This window comes from Mustela putorius, unplaced genomic scaffold (assembly GCF_011764305.1).
Source record: "Mustela putorius furo isolate JIRA1106 unplaced genomic scaffold, ASM1176430v1.1 tig00003869_pilon_pilon_pilon, whole genome shotgun sequence".
NCBI classification, from domain to species: domain Eukaryota; kingdom Metazoa; phylum Chordata; class Mammalia; order Carnivora; family Mustelidae; genus Mustela; species Mustela putorius.
In genome coordinates, this window is record NW_025422021.1 from 21,940,281 (window position 1) to 21,964,903 (window position 24,623).

Consider the following 24,623-nt stretch of genomic DNA (forward strand, 5'->3'; position numbering starts at 1 on the left):
GGATAGAAGAAAAGGGGTAAAATGATAATTTAAAATCTTTCATATAATTCAGACCAAGAGGTTATCCCAGGGAGTTGTCTCGCTGAAGTATTTTAGCGATGAATGCTGCAGATATTCATGCAGACCTGTGTATTCTCTAACTTACTATTAAGGTATTGAAAGAAGGAATCGATCTTGAAAATGAAATTAACCTCAATGACTGACTGTGTTAAAATACAACTGGAAATACTAGAGATAACGAGTTAACTGATACTATAATAGACTCAGCAACTTGAATAAAAGGCAGAAGGAAGGAACTGTTGATGCCCAGGATGCTGTAGCATTCTGGAGACTCCTAACCAGTACTTGCCTGGGGTCTTTCTGAATGCTGTCTATTGATGGCGATCTCGTGGTGCCATCGTCAGCCGGCGCTGCATGCTGAAGCCTGTTATAATTGCACTCTTGCACTCGGTATTGTATTGGCCTGTAGGGCTCCGCATAGGTAGCTGTTGTGTTCAGAGCATAATTATTTCTTTGGTATGTAAGGGTGCTTCGTTGGCTGGATGTTCTTTGCAGATTTCCAACACCTACTAGAAAGCCAATATTTTTAAAATGATTAGTATATTCTCCATGAGGTGATACTTTCCAAAGTAAAACTATTTTTAAGAAGGATTACAGTTTTTAACAATTATATAAATTGCTTTATAGATTTCATCAATATTACCAATTTAGATTTTACCAATCTAGCTCATTAGTGCTAAAAAGGCACTTAGGTTTTTAATATACACAAACAATATGCCAATTTCATTAGCAGAAAAGAACAAAAATAAAATGATCAATCTGCTTACATGATTGAGCTTACTATGTTTATTAAGATTTAGTAACGAAAGTGCAAGGGAAATATAAAAGAATTAAACAAATTTGAAAAATAAATGACAAAATGTCATAATTTCATCTTAGCAAGAAAAAAAAATTATTCAAGTCTGTAGATAATTGAGGTCAAACTTCAAACATGAAGCATAAACAAATTACTTATTTTGATATACATTTTATTTATAGACCTTTGGATTTTAATAATCCTGGAAAATTTACTTCATAAGAAGGAAGACTGACGCTACAAATTCTTCTATAGCTACTCCCCTAAGTTTTTGCATAATGCTATGTTTAAGAGTACTGCATACTGTATGTAATAGTTCTTTCTTAATTATTGGAAAAGGTATCTCTCCAATGATTGCAGATGTATTCTTCCCACAATTAAATGATTTTAATAACATTATTTATTTCTTAGTCTTATGAAAGAAATTCCTTGGGAGTTCCCTTATACTTGATTGATAGGATGCTGAATCACCAATCATTTAATAAAGCCAATTAGATCCTTAAAAAAATCCCTCAATTGACAGAACACAACAAGTACAATATATCTTCATTAGTAACTATTAAAAATTGGTACATTTTATTAGAAGAAAAATCCTGCAACAGACCAAACTGTCAGTGTTTGGCAAAGAATTGGTTTAGATACTGTTTCCTCTCTCCTGGTGTTCTGGAGGTATGCCTCCTAGAGTTATGCCTTTAAGGGGTTATCACTGTTGGCATGTTAATAAATCTGTCCTATCTCTTTTGCTTTTTAAAGATTTTATTTATCTATTTTAGAGAATAAAGAGAGAGACAGAGCGTGAGCAGGGGGAGGAGCAGAGGGAGATAATCTCCAGCAGACTCTGCTGAGTGTAGAGCCTGACACAGGGTTCAATCCCACAACCCTGAAACCATGAACTGAGCTGAAACCAAGAGTAGGATGCTTAAAAAACTGAGTCATCCAGGCATTCCTGTACTAGCTCTTTTCAAAAAGAAAAAAAGAGAAAGAAAGAACGAAAGAAAGAAAGGAAAGGTGGGCGAGTCTCTTGAGATTCCATGAGCCAGACCTGCAGCACAATCTGGTAGCTCACATGGCTATGAGTATAGCTTCTGCTCTAACAGCCACTATGGTGTGGCATATATGTGAGAGAGGGGTGCATGGGTGTGATGCATTAGCTCCCTATTTTTATAAATGCTGTTACTGTATTCTGTCCCAGATAGGGTCCATCACAAGGAATATTTATTTCACTCTACACTTGGACATTCAGAGGACATCTAGTATCTAAAAAGGAGTAATACGAAATATACTTGGGCTGCATACAAGCTAAATTGAAGACAGGCAAATAACTCATAAAGGGAGCTTCTCTAAATACACGTTCCAGGCAACAAAAATCACAAAGGAGGGCGCCTGGGTGGCTCAGTGGGTTAAGCCTCTGCCTTCGGCTCAGGTCATGATCTCAGGGTCCTGGGATCGAGTCCCACATCGGGCTCTTTGCTCAGCAAAGAGGGAGCCTGCTTCCCTCTCTCTCTGCCTGCCTCTCTGTCTGCCTGAGATCTCTCTCTGTCAAATAAATAAATAAAATCTTTAAAAAAAAAATCACAAAGGAATATTTCAACAAAGGTTTTCCTTTCTAGATCTGGTATGTTTTAAACCCAAGGAGAGTCAGATTTAGAGCTCTATAAACTTATCTGTGAATTAACAGTATAATCACCATGTTCACTGATTAGATAAAACTAAGGTTAAAAAAAAATCGCCTATAAATATAGGTACAACTCGAACTTCTATTTTACTGTTTATTGATCAGCTGTCACAGCTGCTTATCTGACAATCAAATGGGCAACATGATTTCATACTAACAGGGCACCCAATCTCAATAAAAATCTTCTGCTCTTGGGCCTATGTATTTGGGAATCAAGCTGAACTGCGCCGAGGCCCACCTGAGCCTGTGCGGTACAGTGCTGTCTGAGATCCCTGGAGCTCCACGGTCCCGTGGTTTGGGCTGCGGTACACTGGGCTGTAATAGGTCCTCCCCTCATATATAGGAGTGATGTGCAAGTCAGGAGACACAGCTGAACGAAGGTCTTGCCCAAGCTGGCTGTGCTGACTAGCGTAGGAACTCCGTAAGCCTAGAGGCAGGAAAATAACATCATTAAGAAATTGAGAAAACTGTGCTGAGGTTAAAAGCCTCAATTAATAGGGCCTTACCAAGAGGACCAAATGTTAAGTCTAAACACCAAACTTACGAGTTTTACAAAAGGAGGATGCCAGATATGAAAGACACCATATATATTCTTAGAGGCAAACTTTCTCTGGCAGCCAGATAAAGGTAAATTTTGTAAGTAAAAATAGGAAATTATTAGATGGTTTGCTACTCTGAAATCCATCCCACAACTGTAAGCTATTTTATCATGGTGACCAAAAAGACAATGTCCTCTTCTACTGTTACGCAATTTTCATTGTTAAAACATAATAATGATGGTTCACGCCGTTCTCTTTGCTGCTCCACAGAACTGGACTACCAGCTCTTTGGGGGCAGGGCCCGCCATGTCGCACACCTCTTAAATCTCAACATCTAAGACAATGTCTACATAATAGTGCTTGATAAAGGCTGGTGTTCAAGAATACTTTTGAATATGTCTCTAAATTTACCCATGAGTTTTACAGGAAAACATGGAATTTTATGTTATAAAATTCAGAATATTATCAGTAAACTAATAATGTTTGTTAAATATTATGAGGTATTATATTACTATTTGTCGTTACTGTATTTTTCCTTTTTTTTTTTTTAACAAACATAGCTGTTTTTGCAGGAACCCACATGCCAGCTTCTTGTTTACCTTCCTTCTAGTGCAAAGGAAAAGTACAAAATTAGTACATCAATACCAAATCATTTGAAATATTCTTTCATTTAAATTGCTAATAACTAAAAGGTCAACATTTTTTAAATGGAACATGTGATAAAAAAAAAAAAGTACAGTTCAAACCCAAACATTTTATTTTCTTAGAGAAAGTAAATTAGTACATTCAATATTATGATGCTCCGAAGTTTATGATTTGTCGATATTAGGAAGTAAAGTCTATCACTTAGTAAAAATACTAAGGTTACATTCCAAATATGAGCAAGAGAAAGCATAAACATTATCTGAAGTCAGCACTTGTTTTTTAAAAGACCGCAAATAATTGACACAATAACTAATTACAAAAAGATAGGATCATTCACCTCCTATTAGCTCTGTTAATCATATCAGAACTAAAAGCAAATGGGCCTGAACATGAGTGATACTGTTGCTTACTGAGAAGTGGCAAGAAAGTTTCGAATATGTAGAGGTTTTGAGATGAATGATTACTATTACCTACCCTGGACAGCAATGCAACATGAGAAGAATCTAAATGAACCAATGTGGGTTTTAGCTACTGGCTCTCTATTTGCTAAAATGAAGATCATAGGATTAAACAATCATACAATTGGGAGATGGTCTGGCCAAACCTCATTTCAAAACCAAGGAAACTGAGGGCCCCAAAAGAAGGCAGATTCGTCCCCATCAGAGAACTGCTTCCTGATAGGGCTGAGAGGAAATTCCCAACACTGGACACATCAAACCCTCAAGGCTCAAGGAGACATGGTGTGAGCAATCTTGAACTCAGCAGAGCCCTCCATGAGTTAAAGGGGCCAGGTCAGCCCACCAGGGGGACATGGGAGCCAATATGACTCTAAAGATGATATTGTGATCCTTACTGTAAAATTCTCATTTGGGGATTTCAGCTTCTTAATCACTTGCAGATTTCTCATTCCTCTTAGTAGAGGAATGAGAACCCATTTCTTTATGGAACCCATGAGTATTTTGAATTAAGGTGCAGGCACTGTATTTGTCAATGGTAATATAAAGTGGGCAGGTAAACGGACCCAGTCCTTGGTAATCTTTTCAACACAAGGTGCTATTTTAACACTCAGTGGAGCCAAAAATTCTTGTGATTTGTTGTGGGATTCTGTGGCTCACTCAACACTTGGGCACCAGCGCTGGATGCTCCTGAAGTCATCTGAGCCTCCACGTTCCCACCACTCCCCACTATTCCATGAAATAAGACTCAAGCATTCTGCAGCATTCTCAGAATGTTACAATGTCGCTCTGCAAGGATCTGGCTAGATTCTTCACTGGAAACCATGCAGTATGATTGGATTCACAAATATTTGTACATATTTACTATAATTTTGTGGGAAAGGTAACAAAATGAGCTTATTGATAACTCTAAAAAGCATCCAGTAAATATTCACTTGTTCTAAGATTACTTAGTGAGATGAAATTACTATATGTGACTATATGAAACTACATATATTACTATATGACAGACTATAATGGGAAACAAAAGCTCCAGAACTAGAATGAAATATACTACTTTTTGATTTTAGAATCTTTGTGAATAATCTTTGTGATGGTTGCTACTTTTGTTCATCTATTCATGCACGCAAATAAAACACAGTCCTATAGATTTACATTTTAAAAAAATTAAAAAAATAACAGCCTCTATAGAATAAGTAAAATGATTATGTGTAGAAAGTTCACCAAAACTAAGTATCTTTTAAACTGGAAGACAAATTATCTTCTATAATTGTTATTAGAAATAATTTTTCCAGAAGTATTCACACAAATTAATTTTTAATAGTCTTCTCTCCCCCTCCAACTAATGGAAAACACTGATCTTCCACAATATTATTTACTTATTCAGTTCCACATATTGGTTTAGCTATTGCAATGACATATTCCCTGTGATTTAAAATCTTTATATTTAAGATACTAGAAATAAATACAAATTTATCTTCCAAATAATATTCCTTGCATTCCCAAAACTTTTCTTGACATGCTATGATTTTACTTCAAGTAGTATTTTAGGGCAGGCACATTTTTCTGTTGTAGGATGTAATTTATACACATATTGTATCATCATTGAACTTATGATCACCAAATATCCAAGTGTCTGAATCTATTTCAAAATATTGCTTTAGGCTTATCAGTTAGAAGGTTATTAATCCTTTGAAATCAAGAACCACAGTAAATATCATGATAAGTAAAACACTTTCTGAAGTAAGAATAAAAGAAAGGAATTCATGAAATGGGATCCACATTCAGAGTAAGTAGGTAGGCAGATGAGAAGCAAAGCTTCTATACACCCTTTATATAAGAAAATATTAGGAAAAAAAAAATCTGTGATAGGCTAGGTCTGCCTTTTCCCCCCTGAAACAACATCTAATTTCACCTGCAGTGTCAGAAGGCAGGCTTTTTAAACCAAAGGAGATCATCCATCTCACAGTTAAATTCAGACAGTAATTTATGTACTCATTTCCTTTCCTGGGTTTCTACTTCACTCTATTGTAAACATAGATTTCTGCATAGCCATTCTATACATTCACAGAGAGGAGTACAGAAATCCTCAGAACTATTTATCTTTCAAGGTTTCCTTGGGAGACAATATTTCATAAATGATTCCTACCTCACTTTGCTACAGACTTTCAGAGCTATGCTAGAAAATATCTAAGCCAAGCACTCTCCTCTGATGACTGAATGAATAAGAGGTAGTTTCTCCACTAGGACTTTCTCTGAGCTTAAATTCTAGTTCAATATTAATTCTTCATGCAAAATTATTGAATTAGAAAATCTCAAAAAGGCTTTACCTTTCTCAAAAGCCATGAGGAAAAGACAATGATTTTGCCACACCAAATATTTAAAAACTTGGATAAGAAATATCAAAAACAAAGTCAAAAGACCGGTTACAAAATGGAAAAAATACTTGAGAAGCATATTACAAGAAGCTATTTTACTTCAAGTATAAAAAGCTTTTACAAGTTATACAGACAAAAATCCTAAACTTGTGGATTTTAGAAAAGACCTAAAATGACTGATAAACATGTACGATCCTCAGTCTCAGTCATAGCTCAATAAAGGGCATGGGAAACCATGAGATGCAGCTTTTAACCTATCCCACTGGCCAAGATGCAGCACTGGCAATACACAGTGCTAGTGAAGATGAGGAGGACAGATACGCTCAAAACTATTGGTGGAAATAGAAATCTGTGCAGCTTTCCTGAAATGCAGGAGGTAGGACAGTATTTCTTTAAGAACACATAAGCACATTTTTCTGACTCAGCGATTCTACTTTAAGAAATGGATCTCAGAGTTATCTTAATATCTATGTGCAAAATATGCCAGAACAATATAGAACTAACAATATATACTGCATTGTCTCTAATATCTAAAAATGAAAATCCACCTAAATGTTCATTAATAAGGAAGAGATTAAATTAATTATAATACATCTATAAAAATTGGGGCCCTAGGCATCTACTGACACAATGGAGCTCTCAGACATATTAAAAAAGAAGATAAGTATATTACACATACTTCTAGATGTATAAGGTATATAAATATATAGTAGAATTCCCATCAGTATAAAAAACAATGTGTTCACATGTGTATGCAATATATATATACTTACACATGTGAACACAGACACATACACTGGCGGGTGGGACTGGGTGAGAGTAGAGGAGCTTGAGATTTTCACTCTGCATTCCATATTTTCTTACAGAGCTTTAATTTTCCCCCAGTGTTTATATGTTACTTTAAACACTTGTAACTTAAAACACTAACTAAAGGTAAGTTTCATTTTGATAAAAAGAACAATGTCTATACATTATGTGGGAAACCCTCCATGAAAATACCCAGAAGGAAATGGCTGTAATATCAGGCACCTTCCTGATGTCTTTCTGATTTAATCCGAGTGGCATTTGAAGGTAATCATGGGAGCTTTGTGAATTTCCTGTCGCGAAGCTAAAATCAAGGCAGTTGGTGAGAAAAATCCATATCGTATAACATTAAAGCATTTCTTAAAAAAAAAAAAAAGCTCACTATCTCAAGAGATATTCTGATACCATCTTTTAACAAAACTTAGGGGTTTGGAGAGGGGTAAGCTTAGCTGGTGAAACTCTCATTAAAAAACAAAACCCAAACCCAACAAACAGCTTAAAATTCCAACCAGTGCTTCTACAATGCAAAAACATACTTTTCATATCCTAATATTGGGGGAGGGAAGAGTGTATTCCTTGTGAAAAAAGATTTCTGGCTGATAGAAATGTACACACTTTCATGCATTAAGAATTAGAGCTTGAAAGAAGTCAGCCTGACGTCAGCAATGTAAACTTTGAGAGAAAAACATGAGTTTTTCCCACTTCATCGTGCTCTGTTTCAGCTCCGATGGCACAACTGCGCACAAGGCTTCCTCCCTGGGCTTTATGCAGTGTTGTCGCCTTGCACTCACCTGTCAGGCTGTCTGGGCGAGGTGGAACCATTCTTTCGTAGATTTCATACTGCTGCTGTCCAAATTGTTCCATGTCGTGAACAGTCCTTTGCAGTGAAGGTCCCAGATGTTGTGGTACGGCGGTCATCCCTGAGCGTTTGGGGGACGACGACCCCACCTGGCCTTGGGATGGGGAAGCTACTCGAGTCTGTGCATCCATCAGGGTCAGCGGGGACCCTACTCTGGCGGTAGTTTGGTACTGAGGGGTTGGTCCGTTGGGATTGGAGGTCTGCCGGGAGGTGACTGACCCAATCCGACGTATAGCTGTTGGGGAGGCGGGTCTCTGTGTGGCGTATGGAGAGGCTGCCCGCTGAGCAGGTAACGTGGTGGAAGAGTATGCACTGGGGTTCAGTGGTCGGGAGTCGGTCACTGATGGAGAGCCAAATCCACTACCCAGAGAAGTTCTCAGTGACCCCCTTGAAGGAGACACGCCTGTGCTGATAACATAAGAAGGAGACTGTGCTCTAGATGGAACTGAACTAACTCTTCTCATGGCCCGATTGGCTACTGACGGCTGATGAAAGGGGGGAGAAAAGAGAACGGGTTTATCCAGGGTTTTGTGTCCACTGTCATTACAGAAACAAAATGCACATAGCTCACTAAAGAATGTGATTTCACGGTTTTCCCCTTTTTATGCTTTAGAGCTGGGCATTTGTCCTTATTGTGGTTTACTTGGTCTACCTTTTCTTGGTAGTTTAACCTCTATCTTTTCCCCTTCATAATACTAAAAACCAACTAGTAAAGAGAGATCTGAAGAATACTTAATATTCCTTTTTCTTTCGTCTTTATATATTTTACCCTCTTGCCTATGCATTTTTCATAACAGGTAAGATGTTGTATTCGATGCTAAGTGAAATAAGACAGAAAGACAAATACCATATGATTTCACTCACACAGAACTGAAGAAACAAATGAAGGAACAAAGAAAAACAAGACAACGGAATTAAAAACAGACTTCTAATACAGAGAACAAACTGGTGGTTCCCAGAGGGGAGGCAGGTCGGGGGATGGGTGAAATGATCAGATAAAGGGAATTAAGAAAACACTCATAGTGATGAGCACTGAGCAATAGAATTGTTGAATTGCTCTATGGTACATCTAAAACTAATATAACAGTGTATGTTAATTATACTATAATAAAAAATATGCTGTACCGCAAGTGTAAAGGGTCACTGGGACAATCTACTTTATTTTGTGCCCTGTGAGTAAAATTTTGGCCAAGGTAATGCATTTATGTAAAACAAAACAAAACAAAACAAAATTTGAATGCATCAATCTAAATGTAGTTACAGGACTGTCTATAATTTACTCATCTTTATGGACTGGCCCCATTAACAAAAGGAATGTTCTCTCAATGTGGAATAAATGAATGTTTGCATAGGACCTGGGTCCAAAGCTCTCCTGTTTATCTACTCTCAAGGGACAGCTTGGTTGCACAGCCAATTTCTCTTCTTTTGGCTCAGGCGTGGCTCCTGGTCATTTTGGGTATTTCTTTCTACCTCCTTTGATGTATGAGCTCTTAACTTTAGCTGGTGGATTTAAAGAGATGCAAAAAAGTACCCCAAAGTCTGCTGCAGCAGGAGGAATGCTCAAAGTCTCTGGTGGGTTCTTGGCTAGCCAGCTGGAAAAGACCAGAATGAGAAATGAAGAACATTTCTGCTATGGATGGTCCTACTATGAATCTGCATACTCCTGCAAACACTAGGTCTCAGAGGCCTTTCTTGATGCAGCACATTGAGGGATGTTGGCTGGACTGGGGCACTGGCCTGAGAGGAACAGGCCTAGGATCTGATAGCAGGGTGCTGAGCTGCAAGCCCAGGACTAGGCTACTGGAGTACAGTTCACACCAACCCCCTCTCACCTTTAATTAGGACACTAAAAGGACAAACTGGAATAAGGCAAGGACTCTGTACACTCTTAGATGTCATTAAGAGGAAGAATGCTTTGTCTTGTGAAGACAAGCAAGCAGACCTATGCGTGCTCAAACTCAACAACTCTGGGAGGGCAACAGCCATGGAGAGAAGATCTGGGGTGGGAAAGCGATGGTAAATAAAACAACAAGGCAAGAAAGAGGGAGTTTGCAAATGAGTAGACAGTTGGAAAGTTAAAATCTGTGCTCAGCGTTTAGAAATAGTGTTAAAAATAAGTTAAGAAGATCACACATATGAGCGATTTCCTACCAAAATGGGATACTTGGTCTAAGAGCTAGAAATGTGTTGCCCAGACTACATGCAAATCAAGAGATTTCAGAGACCCCCTTGCAACCTAATTCTTCAGCTCTAGGAACGAAATCAGCTTACCGTAAGTTGAGAAAAAAGAGGTAACATGCCCACTTTTGGGGGAGGGGAGGACAAATTTTTGTAGTTAAGATCATTACTATTCTAAAGTGTGACCAAACCAGCCAACATAAAAATTCACCTAAGCAGATAAATTCCTGTAAGCACTTAGTCCAGAGCATCCCTATCATTAAAGGAATAAATGTATACTCTCAGGACTGGGGGTGTGGCTTTGCTTAAAAATGCATGCAATAGGAACATGATGATTGGACAAGAAAAAAAATTCATGAGCTGTATTTATTTTTGTTTTAATACAGAAATGTTTCTCATTACTTAAAAATTTCTGGGCGCTTGGGTGGCTCAGTTGGTTAAGCAACTGCCTTTGGCTCGGGTCATGATCCTGGAGTCTCGGGATTAGTCTCACATTGGGCTCCCTGCTTGGTAGGGAGTCTGCTTCTCCCTCTGACCTCTCCCCTCTCATTTTCTCTCAAATAAATAAATGAAATCTTAAAAAAAAAAATGAAATCCATTAGAAAAAATTTTTCTTCTATATTGTTGAGCCAAAGTGCCAAAGCCCTCTTGTGTTTCTCCTTCGGCATGGAAAGCCTGGTCCACTGTGGTTTTACCTGTAGGGCTTCCTCTATTACATCATCATCAGATTAGTGGCTGCCTAACTCCTTGGATGATCTTGCCATTTTTCAGCTCCACAGAAATCAGTGGGGTACCTGGACAGATTGTCATTCTCACTGGTTACTTTCACTCAGGATCCTACTGCTTCCATTAATTCTGGTCCATGCTAGTGGACTGATGTGAATGAAGTGGCAGTGGGGGAGGAGCTAAGGAGTCTTTGTCAACATGTACATAGGCTGTCTTATTTTTTGACCAACAAGTTAGAAAATCCTAACTTAACAGAATGGCTACACTTGCATATGATAATCTTCCATAGACAAGAAAATATACAATCTTTTTTCTTTTTTAAAGATTTTATTTATTTATTTGACAAAGAGAGCGATCACAAGTAGGCAGAGAGGCAGGCAGAGAGAGAGAGGGGGAAGCAGGCTCCCCGATGAGCAGAGAGCTGGATGTGGGCTTGGTCCCAGGACCCTGAGATCATGACCTGAGCCAAAGGCAGAGGCTTAACCCACTGAGCCTCCCAAGCACCCAAGAGTAACTACATTCTAACAAAGAATTGTGATTTCAGGGAACAATTCCAAAGGTGAAGGCAAAAAACTTTGGGTGGAATAGGCCAGTTCCATTTTATTTAGGCATGTTCTGCCCTCTGGATTCTCTAGAACATATTGTAGCTCTAGCATTTTCAGGAACACACAACCCCTAGAGGTACTACAATGATCCACCCAGTTTTCCCATACTCCTGCCCTGGACTCTTCCTTCCATGCCAAACTTGCTTCTTCTAAAAAAAATTATTCTCCCGTATCTGGAATTTGTCTGAATTCATTAATTGGAGCTAATAAATAATTCCTACAAGATTTTTTTTTTTTTAAATATCACAGACCTGAATAGTGTTAAAATGATTCTACTACTTTGTCCATTCTATAAGATCAGAACTGTACGAACTGATTTTACATCTAATACAGAATACTTACAACAGATATTTGGTTAGGAGGCTATTTCTTCACAAGGCTCTCGATGTGCTTGGCTTACCTGAACCAGTGTTTGTCCTTCAGCTCTTGAATTCCTCACCAAATGGTTATTAGTTGATCCTATGAATGAATGCTGTGGTCTATTTTCTGCTTTACTCAAATTCTGGCTGTTGTGGAAACTCCCTGCTTCCTGGTATCCACTGTCAGAATAAGAATTCATTTGTGTTGAACTTCTTGAGTTACCCAATGATCCTGAAGGAATGAAACCAGCAGGAAATATGTTTATTTTACACTTCTGATGCTCATTTTCAAATAGCACAAATTAAAAGCAAATCGATACTTAAAAGATAATACAACAGACCCTCACTTTCATGAAGAGATGTCTGTTCTGGTGAATAGAGGGTCCCCTGTTCTGGCTCTGTCCTGATGAGATAGTTGTTGGGGTGGACAGCGTCAGAAACTCTAGGTTTGTTTACACCAGTATTTGGCACATCTGTAAGAAGATAAGTTTAATCAGCTAAATCTAATGACAGTATTACATCAAAACTTGCTATAAAGGTTCAGATATTTGTAACTTCTTATAATCTACATGTTAATACTATACCATTTTCATTGTAAACTGCACAATCATTTAGTCTCTTTTTATATGAGTGTTTCATATACTCATTTTATTAATGTTTAATTATTAATTAATAAAATTTATAAATTTCATGACAATTTTTCATCCTGATTACCACCCAAAGTTAACTTATATATTATAGGAAATTAAAATCTGAAAGCTGACCTTGTTTCTCCTTGAAAAACTCACCTCTCAAGTGACTTCTTCCAAGAGGAAGACTCAGGGTAGGGATGGTGGCTAAGTGTTTAATAAAGGATCCTCCATACCTCCAAATGTTTGAAAAAAAAAAAAAACCAAACAAACAAACCTTGCATGGTGTTTATATTATTGAGCTTGGTAATGAAATCTCTGAAGGCAGAGTTAGGGCTTTATGTTTTATTTCATGTTATCTAAAATCAATGGAACTCTGTATGGTGTTCTCAGAGTTACAAATGATGGAAATTTTAATTTTTTATCTATTTGCTTACCTTACTCTTTTTAGTCTTTTTCTGAATCAATATAGACATATCTAAACCTGATTCTTGTTTCCCCACTCCGAATCTGTCTCTCCCACTACCTTATTTTACTTTCAACTGTGTCATTTTGTCCTCTTGATCTTAAAAACAAAACTATTTATCCCCCTCCCTATCTCCGACATCTGTTTTGTATGCTTAAATTGGGGTGGTGTAAATCACACAATCTTGCCCCATTTCCATTCAAATGTGACCTCTTTTCTCTATTTCTTCAAAATATATTTGCCCATCTTCTGATTATCTTCAGAAGTCTCTTCCTCAAACTTAACCTTCAGGTTGCTAACAAACATTTTTTTCAGGAATGCTGCTTCAGGATCTCTTCGAAGCTTTACATAAAGTCCTTATCACATTTTGAGTCCCCTAAGGATTTCACTGTTTTCATTTGTCTTTCCTTTCTTTCTTCCTTTAACTACTTCTTAAGGCTCTAAGAATGATGCAGCTATGGGAAAAGACAGGTGTGTGTGGGAGACACAGGAGCATCTGGGGGAAAGGAGCTGAGGAAAAATTTCCTATAGGAAGTAAAGCTTGCCCCTTCTTTACCACATGTAAACTCTCGCCACTAGCGTGTAAGCTTAGCGCCAGCAGGGACTTTTATCTGGTCTGTTTGTGTTATGTCTTTAGTGCCTGTGATAGGTACATTGTACTCCGTAGGTGACTGGTAAGTATTTGTCGAATAAATTCCCAGGTAAGAAGAGCAGCTTCTCGTTATTGAGTGTGGATTCACACCTGGCACTGTGCTGTGGCTTTATTATGTTCAATAAAGTTTATCTATGCAAAGCAAAGTAAAACTTGTAGGCAATGCTGATTAAGCTAGTTTGGAAAGTAAATACAAGTTTTATAGGAGAGCTGGGAGCCCCGCTGCATTCTAAACCTTTAAGCCTGACACTGAATTCAATCCAAGGTTTTGTTCCCTCGCCTCCAGAAAGATTCACTGACATTCTTAATATAGGTTTTTAACAACCTGCCTCTTGATTTATTATTTGACAGTACACTTCTAGTGGTAGAGTTCTGTGACAGTTCTGAATTCTGAAGTTTGGAATTTCCATAAAGATCACAGATTGTATATGGTTTCCTTGGTACACACTGAAACCTGATCTGAGGCTCTGTCAGGCTGATGATCCTAGGGAGTGATCTGCTTCATTCGTAAGTCTCCTGTTACAAACTTGGGTTCTACTTATTCTTATGTAGCACTTCTGGCTGAAATGCTATGAAGGACTACGGAAAATACGTACTTTGCTAGGCTACTAGAGTATTTGTGGAGTTTGTGTGCCAGGGAATAGCGACATGAGGGACAGCCGGACAGCAGGGCTGTGCCCCAGTCTACCTTGACTTCATCCAAAATGGAGCTCTGACACATCGACTGTGAAACGACAACCCTCTGGAGATATGGAAGCACCCCTGTGGGAGCTCCAAGACTTCTCCTACGTGGAAAACGTACCATTTTTTAAAAGAAAAAGAGGTTTAGATAGTTCTTAGCTTCAGCTTTAGTACAAGATTAAAACATGGGACACCAATACATCAAAGCTTTCTGCCTGGAAACACCAGGTGGCATGCAGTGTCAGGAGCTGAAAACTTATCACCATGGAAACCAAAACCCATTAGCGTCCAGGCATGCCTCTTTTTTCTCTTTTTTCTCTAGTTTCTATTAGAAACTAGTATTTAAATAGGAAAAGAGAAAGAGGCCCCTAAAAGATTTGTACCTCAGCAATTGTGTCTCCTCATCCAGTGGAACAGTTCTTCACAAATCGTGTGACAAACAACTGTGCTCATTTAAACTCTTCTTTAAGAGAAGCTATTTAAAATAAATAATCTTAAACAGATCAAGCACAAATTGTGGGGTACAGGATTCCACACTGGCCACCCTAATTAACAGAATTAGTATCTCAAAAAATACAAAAATAAACAAAATAAACAAAATTACCCTGAAAGTAACACAACCATGTACCCTCTTTAAATATTAGTATCCATTTCTTATACTTTTAAAGATTTATTTATTTGAGAGAAAGAGAGGAGCAGAGGGAGAGGGGGAGAGAGAATCTTAGACTCCCTGCTGGATGCACAGTCCTATGTGGGGCTCGATCCCACAACTCTGAGATCATGACCTGAGCCACTATCCATAGTGGGATGCTTAACCAAGCTACCCCGGAACCCGTTTCTTATACTTTTAAATGTAAGAACTCAAAAAAAAATAGAACATGGAAAAGGACAGTGAGATGGTAACTAGAACACTAAAATACTAAATTCTCATGTCCTCCAAATCTAATTTGACGATTTAAATACCTGAGTTATTTAGAGAACAGGGTCTAAATTTTATTTCTTTTTAAAAATTTTTTTATTTTTAAGTAATCCCTACACCCAGTGTGGGGCTTAAGCCCACAACCCCAACATCATAAGCTGCCATTCCACTGACCAAGCCACCCAGGCACTGCCCCTATTTTTAAGTAAACACTGAAGTTAAAGTTTTAAAAAAGTTGATAAATATGTATTTATATTATAACTATGATATATTTACATATTAATCAGCTACAAAGCAACCAATTCTAAACTATCAAGGGGTCTTTGGTCATTTTTCTACTTCTATAATTGAAGCCCAATGGTAATATATATCAGCAAAGACAAAAAGATATTGGTATCTCTTCTCAATCATTAAAAGAAAGTTAAATCATTTTCATACTGTTTTACTATTATTTACTGTTTTCTTGACAACTTGTAATTCCCAAATTACACACAAATAAATATATACACACATGGTTGTTATTAGTAAGAGGGCCCAGTTCCCCATCATTGTAGAAGGTATTCTTATTGTAGTAGGGAAAGGTTCAAAATTATTAACTATGTATTATTTATGTAGTCTTACTTTAAAATTAATGTCTTTTAAAAATAAGTGCTATCAGAAATAAAATAAGACACTAGTCAAATTTACCAGAGAAACCAGTCTTACAAGATGGGATCACTTCAGGATCACTGCCATAAACTAGAGTGAAATACCTGGCATGTTGTGATTTAGCAAAATGAGAACATGAAACTGAGAGACGTTTTGATGAACAAAAATGGCAAATGGAGAACAGACACTTTTCCAAGCAAGACATACAAATGGCTAACAGACACATGAAAAAATGTTCATAATCATTAGCAATCAGGGAGATTCAAATAAAAAACCACATTGAGATACCACCTACCACCAGGTAGAAGGGCCAAAATCAACAAGACAGTAAACAACGTGTATTGGAGGGGATATGGAGAAAGGGGAACCCTCTTGCACTGTTGGTGGGAATGCAAGTTGGTGCAGCCACTCTGGAAAACAGTGTGGAGATTCCTTAAGAAATTAAAAATAGAGCTTCTCTATGACTCTGCAATTGCCCTACTGGGTATTTACCCCATAGATACAGATGTAGCAAAAAGAAGGGCCATCTGTACCCCAATGTTCACTTTATTATTTTTTTTTAAAGATTTTATTACTTATTTGACAGAGAGATACACAGTGAGAGAGGGAACACAAGCAGGGGGAGTGGGAGAGGGAAAAGCAAGCTTCCTGTTGAGCAGGGAGCCCAATGTGGGACTCAAACCCAGGACCCTGGGATCATGGCCTGAGCCAAAGGCAGACACTTAACAACTGAGCCACCTAGGCGCCCTGCACCCCAATGTTCATAGCACCAATGGCCACAGTCACCAAACTGTAGCAAGAGCCAAGATGCCCTTCAACAGACGAATGGATAAAGAAGATATGGTCCATATATACTATGGAGTATTATGCCTCCATCAGTTAGGATAAATATCTAACTTTTGTATCAACATGGATGGGAGTGGAAGAGATTATGGTGAGTGAAATAAGTCAAGCAGAGAGAGTCAGTTGTCATATGGTTTCACTTACTTGTGGAGCATAAGAAATAACACAGAGGACATGGGGAGATGGAGAGGAGTGAGATGGGGGAAATCAGAGGGGGAGACGAACCATGAGAGACTGTGGACTCTGAGAAACAAACTAAGGGTTTTGGAGGGGAGGGGAGTGGGGGGTTCGGTGAACATGGTAGTGATACTAAGGAGGGCACGTATTTCATGGAGCACTGGGTGTGACGCATAAACAATGAATCTTGGAACACTGAAAAAATAAGTTTAAAGTTTAAAAAAAATGGAAAACAGAATGTCTATGCTACTTCTTTCATCTGTGTACTTTAAGAATATGTGTTACTTTTTCACAAACATGTTTTGTGGAACATCAGAAATATTTTAGGGGGCATTTTCAAACATCAAATTAGCATCTTCTATGAAAATGCATGTCTAAGAATATGGAACTTTAACATTCTTTCATTATTAACATTCATTTTCATTATTTCAGATGAAATAATCTCCATGTATGTTTTGTGAATGGGAGATTATTGGAACCAGGGTCCTTCTTGCCTGCTACATTTCATCTGAGTGCCCCCAAATCACCTAAACAAGGGCAATTAATTAGAAAAAGCAGAAGGCTGCGCTAAGAAAATACTAGGCAGTAAAGGACACTAATGCTGTAGGGCTACATATATCTCATGTATTATCCACCATTAAGCTCACACTGAAAGATAAAACACAAAGTGTACTATGATTTATCTCCCAAATACACACCAAGTGTGCATTGAAAATAGGCTCAGCAAACAGACCAAGGTCTCTCTAAATAACCTGAAATTACTGAAATTGCTCTGCTTTGTTAATCTCTGTGTCTTACTGTTTATGGTATATGAAATGGAGGTCTATACTATGTGTTAAATCACCATGGAAACAGGAACCTAGAGATCAGTAAGGAGATTTTAAGTATATACAACTCTGTAACTAGTCTTTCACAGTCCAGCATATTATAACTTTTTGCTAGATTCTTCTTGTTTGTGCCTGTTCTGAGTTGCTATGGTGTTTAAAGGTTTGCCCTTACATAAAAGATAGTGCAGTGTGAGTTTTGGCAGGACTCCTGGGATGGTAATAGAATGCAGTGTTAAGGCAGATGATGCTGTCTTTGACAGTTAAGGGAATTGAGTAGCTCTCTTTTCTTCCAACTTTGGCCTGTGAGTTGAGGTTAGGCTTTCATACTCTGAGTGGCAACACTTTATGAAAATATGAGTAGAAAATTTTGTCTTTTTTTTTTTTTTAGTTTTGTCTTATGGGGATTCAACTTCCTGTTTGGCTCTGGTATTCTGGCTTCTTGTAGGGCGACAGGTTCAGGAGGGAGTCTATATTCCACAAAGCTATAACAATTTTCCAGTGCCTTCTATGGCTAAGAAGTAAAGCTCTATTCCAAATTCTGGAAGAGAACATGGATGATGGCCTTGAAGACTTCTCCTCTTCAGTAACTTCTTCGATGTACAAGATTCACTTCTACAGTAGGTAACCCAATTACTGGAGGAAATGAGATGATTGGGAAATACTGTTGCTGAGTAGAAATGTGAATAGGGTAATGGAAACATGAACCATGAAAACATTCTCTGATTCACAGAAGACACAGATAGACATTGACTAATAACTTAAGATCATAGATATGTGGGGTGTATGGACTCAAAATATCAATTACTATTTACACATGATATCCTCTAAGAGCTGGGCTTTAAAATAAGTTAAAACCTGCAAGAATGGGCAGAAGCTCTTGTTTACTGAACTATTTCTTGTCTGGTTCTCTTGAGTGTATCTAGATTCTTGGATCTTATACATACTTATGCTATCTTTTAAAATATTGTGACAGTGGCTCTAAAAATTTTACTCATCTAGAAAATGTTCAGTGAAAAGCCTTGGAAAATGGAAACCATTAATGAAGTATCTTCTAGTTCACTTTAAACTTTGCTCTAAACATCAATTAGCCTGCCTTAAAAACCACTGTAAAAGCTTATCAGTCTGAATTCAATTTTGTGGCTTAAGCAAACTTAGTTTCTGCATAAGCTGGTATAAAGCACTTTATTTAATTTCTATAATGCAAATCTAAAAGTATTTTATAGTTTTATATGTCACCAGAGAGATCTCTTCTTCATAATATTTTAAAATTCCTGAATTCTGTTCAGAAATACAAAATGATTAAAAAATAATCATTAGAAAAAAAGGTCTTTCTGCAAATAGTCATATTAAAATGAGTATTTATCAATTTTGAGTATTTTGAGTCCAGGCATCAATTAAAATGCAGGTGTTACACTTACCATAAAGCATTTATACATGTAAGAGGAAAACTAGAAAAATAAGGAGTTTAGAACTATAAAGACGAAAAGAAATAGATCACACATGTCAAGTTTCCAACACCGAGTTTACAAGTAGGTGATCATAAAAGGCCACGGGCCTCTTGCTTCCTACAGAGAAAGCTAAAAAAGAATCAAGGATTTTCTGTGATGTAAAAAAATCAGTGATCTATGGAATATAAGTGCTCAAAAATCATTCAAATTCAAAGATACACTTCATTTTAGGGCAAAATAATGTTACCAAATATAGAAAAGTGTATATTTGATAGTAGATGATACAAGACAGATACCCTCTGCTAAAACTAAACAAAACCCCCCCCCCAAAACAAAAGCCAAGAAAAGCTTTTTTTAAAAAAGATTTTATTTATTTACCCAAGAGAGAGCATTAGCAGCGGGCGGGGAAGGGGAGGGTGGAGAGTAAGGGAGGAGGGGGAGAAGAGGTGGTGGGGGGCAGCGGGAAAGGGACAAGCATATTTCTGCCTGAGCAGAGAGCTTCGCTCAGGACTGGGTCACCTAAGCCAAGGGCAGGTGCTTAGCCAACTGAGCAACCTAGGTGCCCCAAGAAAACTTCTTTAAAACAAAACAAAACAAAACAAAACCCATAGAAATCTGTAAGGGTAAAATGATATTCCTATCAAAAAGAATAGAAAAGGTCTTCTAAAACTAGGTTTTACTGTGGTTTTCTATTGGGCTATCTTTTTTGGTATAGATTATAACGGTCGAGCTAAATGCAGACTAACTCTGGCTTAGGAATGAAATGTGGGGTTACAGATGGTAGCCTTTCTGACATTTCCCAAAGCAAGCAACAGCTGTAAACTGAGGAAGTATGTGGCTCTGTGTGTTGAGGAGGTGGTAATAGGAAAAGGAGCTTTTAAACTTGATACTTTCTATTTTATTTTAGGCAGTTAATAGAATATTTGTTCACATATCACTAAGAGAGAAAAACACTTAAATATTTGTTTAAAATGTTTAAATTAAACATAAAATGTTAGAAGCTAACACTGGATATGTGATTTTATTTTTTAAGATTTTATTTATTTATATGTCAGAGAGAGAGAGTGAGTACACAAGCAGGTGGAGCAGCAGAGGGAGAGGGAGAAGTAGGCTCCCCGGTGAGCAGGGAGCCCAATGTGGGACTCGATCCCAGGACCCTGAGACCATGACCCGAGCTGAAGGCAGACGCCTAACCAACTGAGCCACCCAGGTGTCCCGGATATGCAATTTTAATACAAAGTCCTACCCCACCAGGCACCTGGGCGGCTCAGTTGGTAAAGCAAAGTGTCTGGCTCTTAATTTTGGATCAGGTCATGATCTAAGGGTCGTGAGATCGAGCCCTGTGTTGAGCTCTGTGTTGAGCACTGAGCCTACTTAAGATTCTCTCCCTCCATCTTCCTGTCCCTCATCCTGTGCCTGTGCTCTCTTTCTCTAAAAAAAGCCCTAATTCAGTGTATTTAAGTCTTACGGGGATGTGTAACATACATCCCCATAAAGTATGAGTAAATGGTGTAGGAACATTCAGATACATATTTGCTAAAGCAAAATGCTAACATTCTTATTTGGTGCTTGCCACCCATGCCCATACTCTGTCCAGTCTTTTCACTATAAGCATCTTTGCTACAGATTACTTTACCATAAGCAATTTCAACACACTTTTGCTGTGTCACTAACTGGCTGTGAGCCAAGTTTGCCATACAAGATAATTAAAAAAAAACCTGGTTGACAATTTGTTTTTTCTTTATTGATGTAGTACTCTTATTTTTTATTTAAATTAAATCTTAAGCCCTCATAATAGTCTATATAGTGGTGCAGAGTTCTGAGCCCACTTTTCGCACACAACTTTGGGACATCTATCAATGGACATGTGAAAGTATGCCAAGAACAAACAACAGCGTAGAAGCCTTATCACAGCACAACACAAAATTCAGGTTCAAAGATGTATTCTAGTATTTGAAACCTGATGCCTCTCCTAATGAAGAAAACAGAGAAAATGTGATGCCAAACACGGAGACACATCAGCAAGCCAAAGTGTATAATGCTATCAACCAGAGATTTGAAGATAAATGCTGGGATCCAATCTGCAATATAGAAGCAGTATTGCTAGGACTCTACAATATACGTTTTGAACGTACTCAAATATTTTGCCCTTTGCAATAGTCTTCTACATTTTGCTACTCATTTTTCTTATTTCATTATGTCCTTTGAATGAATCTCTTTTTTTCCCATAGCTTTATCTTTTACAGCACAACCGCCTTATGGCTAACTAGTTATGCTGCGAAAGTATCTGCAGCTATGATGTGTACAGTGAAGCGGCCTAGAACCTGCACAAACACAGCGGTAAGTGCAGAGTTCTAAACTAGCAGAGAGGCTGATGTCCAGCACAGCAGAGGTAACTCGGCTTAAATTAGGATTCATTTAACAAAATCCCACCAGTGTGGAAAACAGACATTAAATCATGTCTACTGGCTGGAAACTGTCATCTCATACTGCATTCATCTGTGTCATGGCTCACACTGGCAGTATGGCCAACAACCGGCTGGACTTAGCATGTGTCAGTGTGATGTACTGTTTTAACCCCCAATATGCTGAACCCTTTGTTTAAAGAATTTGTATTTAAGCTTTTTAGAATTAAAGTTTTCAAACATAAAAGGAGAGAGAGAAGGGGTGCCTGGATGGCTCAGTTGGATAAGTGCCGGACTCTTGATTTCAGCTCAGGTCACGATCTTAGGGTCATGAGATCAAGCCCCGTGCCAGGCTCCATGTTTAGCATAGAGTCTGCTTGGAGCTCTCTCTCCCTTCCCTCGAAAATAAATAAATAAATCTTTAACCAACCCCCCCTCCCCAACAAACAGAAGTATAATTAGCATCCCTCCCAATTTAATTATTGCAACATTATGCCATACTTTTTATGCTCCATTTATTGCTTTTTCCTTTCTTCTGTTAAAGAATTTTAAAACAGATCCCTCACATAAGATCATTTTGACTCTAAATACTTCCATATGTAGCTCTGTAAAATACGGACTTCAAAAAACGACATTTATTCCATCGTACCACATAGAGTTCACAGTCACATTTTCCTGATGTCTCAAAAATTTTTCTTCAGTTGGCTTGTACTTGTCAGGCTGAAATAAGACTTACAGATAGTGTTGGACTCTGATCGTTACTTAGTACCTTAAGTCTAAAAAGGGCTCTCAGGCCCTCATTTTCATTTTCTTGGCTCACTGAGGGAACCACAGCAATAAACTCAGGATGCTCCATATTCTGAATTAGTGTGTGGGTTTCTCATGGTGGCAGGTACGTATCCTCTAACCTCTGTATGTCTTTTAAGCACAAAGTTAGAACTAGAAACTTTCAGGCCAAACTTTTGTGGTTAGAATACTTTATGGATGGTGTTGTGTACTTTATGTCCTGTCATATTGTAACTTTAACAGTTAAGATCAGTCAGTCAATTCAAGCGATGGTAGTCTGATCTTTCCATATTTTCAAGTTCACCATCAACCTCTCTCCTAATGTAATGATTCCCAACCTTGCTTGCGTACTGTAATGGCCTGGGATAGGGGTCGGTGTAGAGCTTGGAAACTATTGCTGAGTCCCATGTCCAGGGATTCGAATTCAATCAGCCTAAGCTGAGGTCTGAATATTAGCAGTTTAAAAACTCCCAAGGTGGTTTTAATGTGCAGCCAGGATCGAGAATACAGAGGTTTCTGCATATACTGACAATCTTTGCTTGAATCAATTATTTCATTAGATGATGCAAATTGGTGATTTTTCTAATTTTATTGTCCTTTCTACATTTATCAGCAGAAATTCCTTTGGTATATTTTAGATATCTTTAAAATCTATTAATGGCCAGGGTTATTTGGTTATCCCAAAATATAATCTGTATAGGACTGGCAGGATAAACTTTTAATTCTTTTCTTTTATTACCAGTAATTAGATTAATTTACTTATGAGTAAGGCAGTATTCTCAGACTGTAGTATGGATCATGGGGGGATCGTCAAAGACCGTTGATGCCTGGTTCTGGGCCCAGACTTATCAGCTCCGCAGGTGACGTGAATATACAGCAAAGCTGGGGACCTCTGGAATGAGGTGTTGGTATTTGATTACCTCCATAGAGAAAAGTTTGTTTTTCACTTGTTCTGGTAGTGGCTGTTGCATTTTTGTTGACAGAAAAATGTATGTGATCATTTTGATCCAGATATGAAAAGAAAAGAAAGACAGGAAACATGACAATGTTATGAAATTCCAAGATTGGGTTGATTCCTAACTTCCATAAGAACTAATCAAATGGAAGAATGGTCAGTGGTATGCTGGTCTTCACGTAATGTTCTGACTTAACAAATATTTAAGAATCATTTAAGTGATTTTACTATTTAATCTGTCCATAATAAAGCTTATGATATAGGGGAACTGGAAGTAAATGGCTTTTTTAAAGTCTAATAACTTATTAAAATTTTATATATTCATGAAAATTTACACTCCTCTACTCTGGCAACATAGTAAGCACTGATAGACGTAACAATTGGTATAGGTGGGAATGGGTATTTGCAGGGACCCTCTCAGACTCTGAGAGATGGCATAAAGGTTATTTTAAACTAAAGACATTTGCGATTCAACAGAAGTAGAAGTAGAAGTAGAAGTAGAAAGAAACCTTCATGGAGCATCCCTTATTTCACCAAAAAGCAGAAACGTCTGGGAGTGAGGCTGCCATGGGTCCTCTCTGGGGAGATTTATGGCATGAGGAAACAAACGGGAGGACCACTTGCACCTGCATAAACAAACATTATCACAAGATTTCTTATACCTGTTTGTTCCCCTAGAAACCCATTTGTTTTTCCCCACAGAAGCCTTTTCTGCCCACTTCCTCTACTCCATCAAGTTAGGTATATAAAATATTTTATCTATTATTATATTTATAATTTAAGTATATTTATTATTATTATTTAATATTTGCCTAAATACTTTCGTGAGCTCCTATGTGTATATGAATATTTGGGGATTATTCTTCTATTGTCCGTTAAATCACTGGCCACCCGCAGTGACTTAACCTAAGAAAGCAGAGGAAAAGACTCACCCCTCCCACATATCGTTAGGCATTTTTGGTGGGCAATTTGACAATATTTGCCCAAAAAGCCCCATTATACTTTTGCCCAGGCAGTTCCACTTAAAAATAATGTGTAGAAAAGTTATATCACTGTTTGCCGAAGGAAAAATTTGGAAAAAAAAAAAATATTTACCAGTAAGGGGCTG

The 24,623-nt window shown here is 37.8% G+C and overlaps 1 protein-coding gene across 9 annotated transcripts in view; it reads right to left on the reverse strand.

The window, feature by feature from the left end:
• Nucleotides 1–24,623, reverse strand: part of PKP4 (plakophilin 4) — a 245,229-nt gene that overhangs the window by 48,050 nt on the left and 172,556 nt on the right. For 5 of the 9 annotated variants that reach the window (XM_004743897.3, XM_004743898.3, XM_045066793.1 and 2 more), the window contains exons 5-9: nucleotides 12,421–12,552; nucleotides 12,121–12,311; nucleotides 8,144–8,696; nucleotides 2,770–2,958; nucleotides 350–569 (exon numbers count right to left, since the gene is read on the reverse strand). In XM_004743897.3, coding sequence (XP_004743954.1) covers nucleotides 350–569; nucleotides 2,770–2,958; nucleotides 8,144–8,696; nucleotides 12,121–12,311; nucleotides 12,421–12,552 — 1,285 coding nt within the window. The remainder of the gene's footprint in view (nucleotides 1–349; nucleotides 570–2,769; nucleotides 2,959–8,143; nucleotides 8,697–12,120; nucleotides 12,312–12,420; nucleotides 12,553–24,623) is intronic. The other 4 variants (XM_045066794.1, XM_045066799.1, XM_045066796.1 and 1 more) reach the window with 3 other exon arrangements.